General features: G+C 58.5%; 1 protein-coding gene across 1 annotated transcript in view; it reads left to right on the forward strand.

Moving 5' to 3' along the window:
* The window catches only part of DNAH1 (dynein axonemal heavy chain 1), a 68,937-nt gene that overhangs the window by 39,321 nt on the left and 15,233 nt on the right, over positions 1-14,383 (forward strand). Inside the window, exons 34-50 of the mRNA XM_061195421.1 lie at positions 64-155; positions 536-690; positions 2,149-2,326; positions 3,124-3,318; positions 3,407-3,526; positions 3,747-3,905; positions 4,065-4,169; positions 5,297-5,437; positions 5,582-5,742; positions 6,146-6,303; positions 6,661-6,834; positions 7,628-7,666; positions 10,171-10,349; positions 11,373-11,603; positions 12,282-12,478; positions 12,915-13,050; positions 13,973-14,181. Coding sequence (XP_061051404.1) covers positions 64-155; positions 536-690; positions 2,149-2,326; positions 3,124-3,318; positions 3,407-3,526; positions 3,747-3,905; positions 4,065-4,169; positions 5,297-5,437; positions 5,582-5,742; positions 6,146-6,303; positions 6,661-6,834; positions 7,628-7,666; positions 10,171-10,349; positions 11,373-11,603; positions 12,282-12,478; positions 12,915-13,050; positions 13,973-14,181 — 2,629 coding nt within the window. The remainder of the gene's footprint in view (positions 1-63; positions 156-535; positions 691-2,148; positions 2,327-3,123; positions 3,319-3,406; positions 3,527-3,746; positions 3,906-4,064; positions 4,170-5,296; positions 5,438-5,581; positions 5,743-6,145; positions 6,304-6,660; positions 6,835-7,627; positions 7,667-10,170; positions 10,350-11,372; positions 11,604-12,281; positions 12,479-12,914; positions 13,051-13,972; positions 14,182-14,383) is intronic.

Below are 14,383 nucleotides of genomic sequence, written 5' to 3' on the forward strand. Positions count from 1 at the left end.
AGTGGCAGAACCAGGATCTAAGCCCCCACTCTGATCCCTGGGTTCCCTGCCATGTCCTTCCAGGATTCCTGACCAAGTGTATCCAGCTGTATGAGACCACGGTGGTACGGCACGGCCTCATGCTCGTTGGGCCCACAGGCTCTGGCAAGAGTAACGTAAGTGTTTCCTGTGTTATACAGTAGGTCCTTGTTGGTTATCTATTTTAAATACAGCAGTGTGTACATGTCAGTTCCAAACTCCCAATCTATCCCTCCCCCCACCCTTTCCCCCTGGCAACCATAAGTTTGTTCTCTATACTCCAGTATAAAATAAAAATTAAAAAAAAAAAAAAGACTAATATAAGTGGAGCCTAGCTGGGCAGCCCAGTGCCCAGACAGTGGGCCTGAGGGCAGAGCAGCCTCAACAGGGGTCTTGGCCCCGACTTGTGCCTCCTTGGCCTTTAGAATACCCTCCTGCCCGCCATGGCCCACAGCCCACTCCAGCCCTGCTCTCCAGGGAGCTTGGAGGCTCACTCTCGGCTGGCCCTTCTCCCCAGTGTTACAGAGTCCTGGCAGCTGCTATGACGTCGCTGAAAGGGCAGCCGTCCATCAGCGGCGGTGTGTACGAGGCCGTCAACTACTACGTGCTCAACCCTAAGTCCATCACAATGGGCCAGCTGTACGGGGAGTTTGACCTGCTCACCCATGAGTGGTGAGTGGCCCGGGACCCCTCCAGTGACCGTCCTGCTCCCAGACCTTTGCAGGCTATGGGCCGTGGGCCGCCTCCCTCCCTGAGCCAAGTGGAAGGTCGGGAGCTCCGGCTTTGGAGCCCAAATGCCTGGGACTCTACCCACCACTGCACTTCCTCACTGAGTGACCCACCTCACCCCCTGGGCCTTTGTCCCTCATCTGCAAAGTGGGGATAAAAATGACACCATTATTATGGAAGATGACTGGGACACTATAGCACATGCTGAGCTCTCAGTACATGTTGACTTTTGTTAGTACCCACGAGAGGCTGGTGGTCTCTCTCAGGGCCTCTGCTCCTGGGCTGAGACGTGCATTTTAGGGGAAGTGCACCAAACTGGGAGATGTCAGCACCTGAGGGTTTTCTCCAGGGCTATTCTGTCTCTCCAGAGAAGTCTCCAGTCTCCTGCTGGGGTGTCTTCTTGGTCCCAGTGTCCTGGAACCCAGTGGGGGATGGGCACTGGAGAGGGGCAGTCACCCATCTTTCTGAATGTGGGCCTGTCTAGCTTCCCCCATTTCTGGTGAAGGGTCTCACCCACGCCTACTCCAGGCTCTTGTGTGGGTAGGTGGGGGCCTGGGGATCAGACCAGAAAAATACCCTCCTACCCACCCCCTTCCCTGGCATTTGGTGCCTCTGAAGTCTGAGGCTTCTTGGGTTCTCTGGCAGGGACTAGATACATCTCATGACCCTGCTTTCTCTGCGAGGTCATTTACCCCTTCTCCACCTCTGTCCGTCTTCCGGGACTGTGTGGACCTCTGTTTCTGTGTTGCTTCCTCCCCCATCTTCCTTTTCTTTCTTTCTTTTTTTTAAATTCCAGGACACTATAGTTTTTTTTGTTGTTGTTTGTTTTTTGTAAATTAATTTATTTTTGGCTGTGTTGGGTCTTCGCTGTGGTGTGCGGGCTTCTCATTGTGGTGGCTTCTCTTGTTGTGGAGCATGGGCTCTAGGCGTGTGGGCTTCAGTAGTTGTGGCATGCAGGCTCAGTAGTTGTGGCTCGTGGGCTCTAGTGCACAGGCTCAGTAGCTGTGGGGCACGGGCTTAGTTGCTCCGAGGCATGTGGGATTTTCCCAGACCAGGGCTCGAACCCATGTCCCCTGCATTGGCAGGCGGATTCTCAACCACTGTGCCACCGGGAAAGTCCCCTCATCTTCCTTTTCTTTTGGGGATATTACTTTTCATCCTCCTTTAATAGAACTTTAGTGAGGACTCAGCAGGGAGAGAATATAAGCACACATTTTCATTACATTTATTGTACCAAAAAGTCCCATTTTCCCTACTGTAATTGTTAAATGAATGAAGATATTTAAGAAAAAAACAAAAGCAGAGCAGGGCCAGCCTGGATTCAGGTTTCCCTGGGAGCCAGCTGTGCTTGCTGCCCTGCCTCCCCTGCACCTACAGCCCTCTCCTCCCTGGTGGCTGCAGGACAGATGGGATTTTCTCCTCCCTCATCCGGGTGGGGGCCATCGCCTCCGACACCAACAAGAAGTGGTACATGTTCGATGGGCCGGTGGACGCCGTCTGGATTGAGAACATGAACACGGTACTGGACGACAACAAGAAGCTGTGCCTCAGCTCCGGGGAGATCATCAAGCTCACAGAGGTGTGTCCGCCTGTCTGCTCACTCTGCTCTCCTCCGCAGCCCAGGAGGCCACACTACGCTAGCCAAGCCTCATCCCCCTCCACCCTTCCCTCTTGGGGCCACAGCGCCCTCCCCACCCCCAGGCTCCTGTACCGCAGGCACGTCCTACACAGCTGCTCGGTGCTGCCCTTTCGGCAGACCCACTTTCTGTGATGCTCCGAGCCCAGGGCCAGGACAACTACCCCAGCTCCTGGTTGATGCTGTCTTGTGCCTCCCAGGCCCATTTGCAGTCATATTGGCCCAGTCTGGGTTAGGCATACTGGCAACGTGCCTGGAGTCTGGAGAACATGGGAACAGCTGCCTGGTGGGAAGTGTGGGGCAGTTCTTAGAGAAGGAGGGGTATTGCCTGAGCCTAAGAGCAGCCAGTCTCTTGAGTCCTTCTGAGAACACCTGGAGGTCAGTGTGACCCTGTGTCCATGTACACAGGTGCGGGGCTCTGGAGCAGAGCACACAGCTCCCATCGGATTTCCCCAGGGCTCTAGGGACCCCAAAATGCCCTGACCCGAGGCTGGCCAGAGGGCTCCCAGGAATCTCCTGACTTAGACTCCTTCTTGGCCTCTGGAGAGGGCTGTATTATCAGCTGAGGGCCAAAGGGTTCCTGCATTTGCCCCCACCCCAGCCCTGTTCCTGGCCCAGCGCCTGCCCCGTGGCCTGCCCACAGTTGCAGGATGGGCAACCCCTCCCCATGGCCCTGCAGCCCTTTCCCCTGCCGTGGAGGCTGGCGGCTGGCCCACTCACGCAGTTCATCTTGGCACCAGGCGATGACCATGATGTTTGAGGTGCAGGACCTGGCAGTGGCCTCCCCAGCCACAGTATCCCGCTGTGGTATGGTGTACTTGGAGCCCAGCATCCTGGGGCTCATGCCCTTTGTCGAGTGCTGGCTGAGGCATCTCCCTGCCTTACTCAAGCCCTTTGAGGAGCAGTTCAAGGCCCTCTTTGTCAGCTTCCTGGAGGTGAGTGAGGCCACGGTGTGGCAGCCCAGGTGGGGCAGCCAGGTGCTATGGCCACCAGCCACAAGAGCTGGGTGTCCATCCCCTGCAGGGGTCCATCACTTTCGTCCGGTCCTCAGTGAAGGAGGTGATCACCTCAACCAACAGCAACCTGACCATGAGTCTCCTCAAGCTGCTGGACTGCTTCTTCAAGCCCTTCCTGCCTAAAGAGGTGCGGCTCTGAGCAGTGGGCTGGGGGCCTTCTCTCCTCACCTGAGGGCCCTGAATCCCAAGTCCAGCTTCCTGGAAGAGAGAATCAGATTGGCTCACATGGGTCATGGGACACCCCGTCCAGTCTGCTGCAGACGCAAAACTATGGCAGAGGCCAAGGGTTGCCCCCCACCCCCTGGCTTCCTCAGGCCACTTAGTTCTGTCCCCGCCTCTGTCTCCAGGGCCTCAAGAAAATACCTCCCGAAAAGCTGAGTCGCATCCCAGAGCTGATCGAGCCCTGGTTCATCTTCTCCCTGATCTGGAGTGTGGGTGCCACAGGGGACAGCGCCAGTCGCATCAGCTTCAGCCACTGGCTCAGGATCAAGATGAAGACAGAAAACGTGAGAGGCGGCAGCTCCCGGGCTGGGGTCCAAGGTCTGGGATGCGTACGCTGAATGCTGGGTGTTTTGGGGCCGTCCCCCAGGCCCAGGCCCTCAGAAACAAGTAGCCACACAAGCCACCGGGTCTCACCTCCTGGTTTTCCCCCTGGTCCTTTGCAGCTGACCTTGCTCTTTCCGGAGGAGGGGCTGGTGTTTGATTACAGGCTGGAGGACGGCGGCATCAGCAGCACCACTGACGATGAGGACGATGATGAGGGCAAGCAGGTGACTGCAGACCTGCCTAGGGAGGGCCAGCACAGGGAGGGCCCCACTGGGTGGCGGCTGTCCTCCTCGATGAATAGTGACTGCAGAGAAGAGGCTGCATTGACGGTCAAAGGTCTCAGGCTGGGGTTATTTGCATCATCTCCTGAATCCTCACAGACCCACAGGGTGGTTATTATTGTGCCCATTTCCCAAACAAGGAAATTGAGGCTCAGAACTGTCACGCCCAGCTAGTCGGTGGCAGAGCTGGACTTGAACCTGGGACTGGGAGTTGTCAGAGTGCCTCCCTTCCCAACCATACACACTGCCTCCCCTGTGTTGATGCTGAGCCCAGGGATGAATCAACTCGGTTCTACTTAAAAGCCCCATTTGCCCAGGGGCTGGGCTCCTCAAGGGTGGGGGAGTAAGCCCCCATGGCCTGTCTTGATGTCCCCATTTCTCCTCTTAGCCAGCGAGGGTCCCATTAGCCTACCCTCATGGGATCAGGACTCCAGCCCAGAAGGAGAAGGGGCCAGAGAGTCATCTATAGAGATGGTTACTGCATAGGGTCCTGCTGGGGGTCTCACGGGGCACGTTTGAGTCTAACCATCAGTACCGTTCCCAATGGGACATGTGGGTTTGACCACAGTGAACACCCCCATCAAGGGAGGTCTGCAAGTTGAGTCAGGGCTGTGGGTGAAGGGATGCATGCAGGTGGGGATGGTGGGGGAGAGCGGGCCAGGTGACCTCTCAGCATCTAGGTGATGCCAGCCCCATGGTTCTGGCCCTCACATGCTTGGGTAGCCTAAACTAAACAGCAAAGACCTTTGCATTCTGGGTTGTCCAGTTCCCAGAGTACTTCACTCATGCAGAGGCCCAGAGACTGGCCCCACTGAGGTAGCTGGATGCAGGGAAGCCTTCACTTGGGCAGCTGTGTGCAGAGAGCCCCCCATTCCTGGAGGTTTGTCCTGGGAGTCCCCCACCCCGTGCGGAGAGTGGGCACAGGGCTTCCTGTTTCTGTCAGAAGCAGCCCCTCACCTGGACCCTCTTGCTGAGTCCCAGCAGTGCCGCTCCTTGCCCTCCTGGTGCACTTGGCCAAGGGTGAGACGGGGAGAGGTTCCAGGCCCACCCTGTGCCACCTGTGGTTCCAGGTTGCCTGGGTGAAGTGGATGGACTCCTCAGCTTCGTTCACCATGATGCCAGATACCAACTACTGCAACATCATCGTGCCAACCATGGACACCATCCAGATGTCCTACCTGCTAGACGTGCTACTCACCAACCACAAGCCCGTGAGTCCCCCTGCCATGCCCTGCTTCACCCCACCCCAAGGCCTAGGTCAGGAGTGGCTGGCTCCCACACTGACAGGGCGGCAGCTCGTGCTGCATGCTGGGCCCTGTGAGAGCGCTCTGACCCTGTGCCCCCCGCTCTCCTAGGTGCTGTGCATCGGGCCGACGGGCACAGGGAAGACCCTCACCATCTCCAACAAGCTTCTCAAGAACCTGCCGCTGGAATACATCAGCCACTTCCTCACCTTCTCTGCCCGCACCTCAGCCAACCAAACCCAGGACCTCATCGACAGCAAGCTGGACAAGAGGCAGGCACACTGGTTCCTTCCTGGGTCCCGATGTCCCCCAGCCTGGCTCGGCCAGCTGCTGTCCCCCCTCCCCTCCCGGGTGGCCCTTGGGCTCCCTTGCAAACTGTTCTGGAGCCTTCTTCCATCAGGAATTCCCGCCGAGCCCTTCTGTGGGCGCTCTCCCTGGGCTGGGCACTCGGGCGGGACTTGTTATCCATCTGCCTAGAGGCAAGACTCAGAGCAGCCAGGTGTGATGTCCCAGGACGCTCAGAATGGGACAAGGAGTTGCTCAAGAGGCCCAGCAATTCGGGGGAGCCTGAAGTTAGTGAGGGCTTCCCAGAGGTGGAGCTGCCATCCTGCCACCCTGGATTCCCTGAGGACCTGGTACCCGTGGGTGCTGGGCTCACACAGCCCCTTCCCACAGGCGGAAGGGTGTGTTCGGGCCGCCCCTGGGGCGCAACTTCATCTTCTTCATCGATGACCTGAATATGCCGGCCTTGGAGACATATGGCGCCCAGCCGCCCATCGAGCTGTTGCGCCAGTGGATGGACCACGGTGGCTGGTATGACCGCAAGATCATCGGTGCGTGCCGGCCGCCCAGGCCAGTGGGGTGGGGCTGGGTGTGCTGGGCAGGGCCAGGGCCTCACCCGTTAGGCGCAGTAGGCACAGGGCCTGGGCCCACAGGACTCACAGAGAGTCCATGGAAGTGTTTTAATGTCTTTTAAAATCAAGAGGAAAATGAACTTCTAGGTCAAAGAACATTTAAAATGCATAATATTAATATATTTGTCTATGTACCAATACTGTGGTGAATTATAATTTTTAATATATATATTTTTTAATGGAGGAGGAGGCCCAAGAAGGCAAAAGTGCCCAGGGCCTACAAAAATCTTAATGTAGCCCTGGGCAGGGCCTTCTGACTTCCTGCCCCCACTTCAGGAGCCTTCAAGAGCCTGGTGGACATCAACTTTGTCTGTGCCATGGGCCCCCCCGGTGGAGGCAGGAATGCCATCACTCCACGGCTGACCCGCCACTTCAACTACCTGTCCTTTGCTGAGATGGATGAGGTCAGCAAGAAGCGCATCTTCTCCACCATCCTGGGCAGTTGGATGGGTGAGTATCGGGCAGGAGTGGGGTAGGAGGCCATGGGCTAGGGCAGAAGCCCTGGCCAGGTAAGCCACACCAAGGCCAGCTGGGCAGCACTGGAAAGGGCCGAGTGGCTGAACACTGACATCAGCCCTGGCTTCACCCCTTACTCAGCTATGTTACCTTTGGCCAATTCATGAACCTCTCTGAGCCTCAGTTTCTTCATCTGAAATGGGTGATAATATTAGTGCCCAACACCCCGAGTTGTGAAGGTTAAATAAGACGCTGCATGTAGAGCATCTAGCAAGAAGCCCGGCATGTGGTAACTGCAGAATATATGATTTATACATATGTATACATGTATTTTCATCCATATAAGTACACGCATATATGGTAGAAAGGCTAGTGAAAGGATGTTACTTTTGTAAATCAGGAAGTGCCACCAAGATAGAATGGACAAAATGGTCCTGATCTTCCATGGAGCTTGAAGAAAAGTCTGTCCCAGGATGCAGTTTTCCCCAACCAGTCCACTTCTTACATAACACACACTCTGACCTTTGAACTCCACTTGGCACTGTGCCAGGTGGTGGGTGATGGGAGTCAGGCCTTCCCTCCTCTGGCCTGGCCTGCCCTGCCCCCCGGGGCTATAGGCCAGAACTTGCCCCCATGCCCAGCTTGGAGGTGGGGGCCATGTGGCTCTGAGGAGGGGGGTGATGGTCAGTGGCTGCTCTGGGGCTGCCCAGCTGAGCACAGCTGGTCAAGGTGGGCAGCAAGGGACCCACCTAACTCTGAGCCCCATGTCTCTCCCTCAACCCTCTAGATGGACTCCTCGGAGAAAAGAGTTACCGGGAGCCCGTGCGTAAGTGCAGGCCTGGGCAGGGCCTGGGAAGGCCTGGATGGGGCAGGGGCACTGGTTCCAGGGGAACCCTGGACTCCAGTTGGATGTCGTTGAGGCCGGGTCCCAGGGGCCACAGTGAACCATCCTCAGGCTCCTGAGGGGACCTCGGGCCACTGCTAGAGCAAAGGTTGCCCAGCACCGTTGGCCTGCATAGGCTCATTCACCGTTACATGGCTGGTCAGTCTTTCAGTGCCTGGGTGAGTGTCCGACCCATAGTAGAAGCAAGGTGAATGCAAGTTGAATGAATGAATAAGGAATCCAACAAAGTCCCACCCTGTGTGAAGAAGCAGAGGCTGTGAGGAGAGGGCATGAGCCTGGAGCCAGGAGCAACCTGAGCTTGTGTCGGGCGTCCCCCGTGTGGCAGCGGATCTGCTGCTTATTGCAGCAGGGTGACTGGCCGCTCCAGACCTCCTCAGGCCTCCATATCCACTGCTGACCAGCACCCAGGCCTCCCTGGGCCATGTCTTCTCTCCTGTTCCTGGGAACAGATTTCCCTGCTCCCGTATGAGGCCAAGCCCTCCTCTTAGGCCTGAGTCCCAAACCCTATTGTCTGCTTGACAGCCACCGACATCAGTGTTCTCTTCTCCACTGGGCCATTCCATCAGCGTGAAGACACGCCCCGATTTCTCCCATCTTAAGAACAAAACACAAAACAAGCCCCTCTCTTGGCCCCTCCCTACCTCCTCCCCCAGCCTTGGCTCCATTTCTCTGTCACCTTGAGAGCAAAACGCCCCAAGAGCGTTTTCTCCTCCTGCGGGCACCAGCCCTCCCTCCCACTTTCTCTTGAGCCCCACCAGTCCCCGGAGAGGGCTCTTGTCACCAGCAGCCTCACGGCATCCAGACCAAAGGTCAGCTGGGTCTTCACCTTTCCCGGACTGTCAGCTGTCTGTGGGGGTCACCCCTCCTCCTCCCAGTCGCCTTCCTAGGTGGGCGGGGGGCTTACTCTCAGCCTCTCCTCCCTCTAAACACACTCTTCTGGGACATCATCATCCCGCCCTGGCGATAAACCCCTCAGTGCGGATGCCGCTGAGTCTGTGTGTTCAGTCCAGACCTCTTGCCTGAACCTCAGACCCACGTCTCCTCTTGAATGTCCACCGGGCGTCTCAGGCTGAACATGTCCAAACCCGAGCCCCTGACCCACCAGCACCTGGCGCTCCACTCATCTCAGCTGATGGCCACTCTGTCCTTCCACTCACTCAGGACAAGGGCCTTGGCACCATCCGGACTCGCTCGCTCTCTTTCTCTCTCAGTAGGTCCTGCTGCCTCTCCCTCCAGAACCCCCCCTGAATTGTGCTGCTCAGCACCCCAGCCCTCACTCATAGGCCACTGCAGCAGCCCCCCACACCCAGGTCTCCCTGATTCTGTCTTCACCCCCTGCATCTGTCTGTCTGTCTGGAGGTCTATCCATCCTCCACTTGCAGCCAGAGGGACCCATTCAAATGCTGAATCAGATCACATTCCTCCTCTGCTCAACCATCTCATGCAGACTAGAGCCCAGGTCCCGGCAGTGGTGGGCACCCCTCGTCACTGTCTGCTCTCACCACCCCCTTGCTAAGTCCTTAACCCCCCCAGGCATGCCCGCCTCAGGGCCTTCGCCCTGGCCACGCCCTCTCTGGAACACCTTCTCCAGTTCTGAACCTGCTTGGCACCTCAAGGCTTCGGGTCTCTGCTCAAGTGCCCTCCTCCGCAAGGCCTCCCGGCATTTATGTCAAATCCCCCAGCCCTGGCTCTCCCCAAACCTCTCTCCACACATTTTCCATTGCCTGTTTACTGTCAGTCGGTTCAGAGTCTGTCTCCCCCCAAAGAAAGTCAACTTGTTGGGGGTGAGGAGCGTGTCTGCTGGGGCCACCCTCTGTGCCCAGCACCTAGAACAGTCCCTGTGGTAATGGGTGAGCCCGCTTTGGGGCTAGTGAGCCGTCCTGCCCCTTCTTTGCTTCTTTCCCTCTTCTGGGGACTCCCTCTACCCCAAATTCCCACTGACAGAATTTTGGCTCCCAGCAAAGAACTGGATCGTTTTCAAAGCACAAGCAAATAGGTTATGTTAGTGGGGAAAATGCAAGGGGGTGATAAGCCCCCAAGGTCATGGCTGAGCCCCAGGCCTCCACGTCCACTGTGGTGCACTCCTGAACCCCGTGTGGGCCATGCAACCCTCCCCATGCACAGCTCAGAGTGGCATGTTTCAGGTCTGGCCCCATTAGTGTTCTCAATTCCATGAATGTGTCCCAGTGCCCCAACATATGGACAGGCTATATCAGTGATAAGGATGTAAAAGGGGGGAGCTCCGGGTGAGAGATTCCTCACCCCATGGTGGGGGACACCAGGAAAACCTTGCTGGGGAAGTAGCATCCGAGAGGGCTGCAGAGTGGGCAGAATCCAAGCATGCAGGCTGGGGAAAGGCGTGTGCAGAGAACACAACACCGGATCTGCAGGGGCTGTGACCCAGGGCCACTCTCCTGTTCCCACAGCCGGGGCCCCCAACATTGCCCACTTCACGGATCCCCTCGTGGAAGCCACCATCATGGTGTACTCCACCATCACCTCCCAGCTGCTGCCCACCCCAGCCAAATCCCACTACACTTTCAACCTGAGGGATCTCTCCAAGGTCTTCCAGGGCATGCTCATGGCCGACCCGGCCAAGGTCGAGGTGAGGACCGGTGGGCCCTCTCCCCAGTGTCCAGTAGTGCAGGTGCAGCTGCTGCGCCTGTGGTGCCCACACTGCCCTCACAGTCCTCCCTGGTTTTAGGCCTTCCTACCCAAACACTCCTCAGCCTTGATCTGGCCAGGCCCTTGGGCAGGGGTTGGAGCTGGGGACATGGCAACAGGTACCAAGCCCCCAGGAGCCCTGCCTTCATGCAGCTGAGTCCCATCTTGCAGGTGAAATCCACGCCTAGAATGCTGGCTGTGATGGGATCACACAAAAGCAGGAGCCAGGGCATGGCAAGGGAGGGAGGCTTCCTGATGGAAGCCCTGTGTGTGAGAAGGTTGAGGGGAAGAGTGAGTGGTACCAGGTGGAAGGAGCAAGAGTGCAGCGGGGAGCAGTGTCAGGTGTGCTGGGCAGGCTCTGTGGGCTGCAGGGGGAGAGAGTCCTGAAGGTGATGGGAGCGGAGGGGTGGGTAGGGGGCAGATTTGCACTTTGGGATGGGGAATGGATGGGTCAGTGTGTGGGCCCGGCATCAAGGGCATAGTGTGAACAGGACAGATGCCAGCCCTGGCCCTGCCCAGCTATAGCCAAAGGAGTCGAGAGAAGAGCTTTGGGGCTTCCTGAGGGCAGTCCCGTCACCCAGGGAGAGTCAGGGAAGTCAGCATGGAGGTGGCAGCAGGATGGGGGTAGAGTCAGAGGGAGCTTTGGAGTCAAGTGAGTGGTTAGATGTGGCGTGTCGGGAAGGTATAAGGAGAATCGGGCATTCCTCTCGGGCTTGGGGTTTGGGGAGCTGTGGAGACCCTAAGAGGGGAGAAGCTAATTGAGCTGGGAGCCCCGCAGGCACAGCTGGGCCTGGAGCTGGGGGTGGAGAGGCCCAGGCGTCAGCATGTGGACTCCACCCTCTGTGGAGACAGCAGACACCCAGGGCCCTGGCCGGGTCTTGGTGGGAGAGCCAGGCCCAGGTGCTTTGAGAGGTGGCCGAGGGTGTGGGGCCGAGAGCAGGCACTGACGCTGGGGCGGCCGCAGGACAAGGTGCAGCTGCTGCGCCTGTGGTACCACGAGAGCTGCCGTGTGTTCCGTGACCGCCTGGTGAACGAGGAGGACCGCAGTTGGTTTGACAAGCTCCTGGAGAGCTGCATGGAGCAGTGGGAGGTGGCCTTCGAAGAGGTCTGCCCCTTCCAGCCCATCCTCTACGGGGACTTCATGTCGCCAGGCTCCGACGTCAAGTCCTATGAGCTCATCACCAGCAAGAAGAAGGTGAAGGGGCCTGTTGGGGCCCTACCCCCGACCCCCGACCCCTGGGACCCCGGCCCTCTGCAGCCACTGCTAAGAGACCACCACGCTCTGACCAGAGGGTCGGACACTGGTCTGGAAGGCCAGCTCAGGGACTTCAGGCCAGAAGTTGCCTCTCTGAGTCCCATCTCCGCCTGTCAAATGGGCGCGGTAGGCCCCGCTTGGCCCTTTCCTGAGGACAAGTCTAAGGTTCAACTGAGACAGGCTCTGTAAACAGGGACACGCTATGCCCATTTGAGGGACTATTATCCCAGCCACAGAGCCGCGGCAGGGCCCCGGGCGCCGCGAGTCTTGAGTCAAGACCCCAGGGTGGCAGGATGAAGCTGGAGTGCGGGGCCTCCTGTTGGTTTCTTCACACAGACCCTCTCCTAGCTCCCAGGAACTCCCACGGGGCCCCAAGTCGCTACATCCTGGTGAGCCCTCGAGGCAGCAGGCAGGTCTCTGACCCGACCCTCAGGCCTCGGTGTGTCCAGCGGGTCAGGCCTCATCCAGGCAGACCCGGCATCTTAAGGCCGACATCCCTCTGTGCACAGAGGAACAGGGCTGGCCGGGGGGACGGGGTGTTGTGCTCCCTTGGGGGGGGCACAGTGCACGGGGACAGAGGGAGGACCCCGCTCTCCCCGTTCCCCCCCCCGCCGCCAGATGATGCAGGTGATCGAGGAGTACATGGAGGACTACAACCAGATCAGCACAGCCAAGCTGAGACTGGTCCTCTTCACCGACGCCGTGAGCCACGTCTGCCGCATCAGCCGCACCCTGCGCCAGGCGCTGGGCAACGCGCTCCTGCTGGGTGTGGGCGGCAGCGGCCGCAGGTCCCTCACGAGACTGGCCTCGCACATGTGAGGGCCCCCAGGCGTGGTGGGCAGTGGGCAGCCGGTGGCAGACTCAGTTCCATTCATGTTCTTCCACATGTTCTATGCTGAGGCAGACGCACCTGGCCCACGGGCTTCTAGACCTGGGAGAGTAACCTGGGGTCCAAGGAGAGACAGCAGCAGTACCCTGTGATGCTGCAGGGATGGGGGAGGGGTAGCTGCAGGCATCCAGGAGAGATTCCTAGAGGAGGTGGCCATGGGCCTTCTCTTCTAATCAAGGCTGGGAGGATGGAAGGGAAGGGCATTCCAGGCCGAGGGAGCAGCCTCAGCAAATGTCTGGAGGCAAGAGAGCAGGTTCAGGGTTGCGGGAGTCAGCAGGTCTGCCCAGGATGGGAACAGATGGCTGGGGTGTGGCGCTTGGCCTCAAGCTCTGGCATGCCTCCACCCAACCACCTGTCTCCAGGGCCGAGTATGAGTGCTTCCAGATTGAGCTGTCCAAGAACTATGGCATGACCGAGTGGCGTGATGATGTCAAGAAGGTCTTGCTCAAGGCTGGCCTGCACAGCCTGCCCATCACCTTCCTGTTCTCAGATACCCAGGTGCCACCACACGGGCAGTGGGCGGGATCCAGGGTGGGCTGGTTACAACCCACCCCAGTGTGGCATCCTGGAAGGTGGTCAGTCCTTCATGCCCACGTCACTGTCAGTTGGGGTGGATCATGGGAGGAATGGCTGGGACCAGGGGGAGGGGGCCAAACCTAGCCTGTCAGGGCTGGTGGGAGACATAGATCATTACTATGCCCCGAGGGTAAAGAAGGCTCCTGGCACCATGGCTGACCACAAGTGGGACCACACTCACTGGTCAACGGCTTCCTACCTCAAGGACCACAGGACTTGTGCCTGAGGTGCTGTGCCTGTGGCCCCCTTCTTGGGGCTGCTCCGTCTGGAGCTCCCTAGATGAGGCCTCTCCCCAGGTCTGAGAGAAGGAGAGGTTGTGGATCCAGGGCCTCAAGACAAACAGGGCAGTGCTTAAACCTGACTGGTGGTCGGGACTGGGCCGAAGCTGAAGCCCTGGAAGGGTCCCAGCCCTACTCCTATCCCCCGGGCTCCCCTTACATAGTCAGGCAAGTGAGGGTGCCCTCTGGCACTGACTAGGCCCTGGCCATATGAGATGGGCAAGGACCCATTTCTGCCTGTGGCCTGGTTTTCTCCTGTGAGTAAACTGAGATGTAGAGAGGCCTGGCAAGAGAGGAAGAAGACACCACATCTCCCACCCAGGACCCAGGGCCCTTCCACAGCCCAGCGGTGATGTTCAGAGTCTCTGCTGTAGGGCAGGCCTGGGTGTGAGTCCTGGACCACGACTTGTGTGGTCACTTGTGTGACCCTGGGCTTCTCTGAGCCTTAGTGGCATGGTCTGTGGAATGGGGCTCCTGTGAAGGTCCAGTGAGACCATGGTCATGGAGCGCAACACCCAGGGGCCATCATCAAGGCTCAGCTCCTCCATCCCCATCTTCCACCCCAGATCAAGAACGAGTCCTTCCTAGAGGACATTAACAATGTCCTGAACTCAGGCGACATTCCCAACCTCTACAACACGGACGAGCAGGACCAGATTGTCAACACCATGCGGCCCTACGTCCAGGAGCAGGGCCTGCAGCCCACCAAGGCCAACCTCATGGCCACCTACACCGGGCGTGTGCGCAGCAGCATCCACCTGGTGCTGTGCATGAGGTACAGGCGGCCATTGCAACCTCGCAGGGACAGTGGTTTTAGGTGGGGGGGCACCTGGGCCTGCCACAAGGGGAAGTGGCCTGGGTCTGGCCACCATGCCATTGGGTCCAGGCTGCTGTGCTGTTGTGTCCTGGCTGCCATGCCACAGGGCTGTGAAATGACCCTGGGTCCTGGGTTCCTGGGGGGTGTAAGTCTGTGTCTC

The sequence above is a fragment of the Eubalaena glacialis genome, chromosome 7 (assembly GCF_028564815.1).
Source record: "Eubalaena glacialis isolate mEubGla1 chromosome 7, mEubGla1.1.hap2.+ XY, whole genome shotgun sequence".
Lineage (NCBI taxonomy): Eukaryota > Metazoa > Chordata > Mammalia > Artiodactyla > Balaenidae > Eubalaena > Eubalaena glacialis.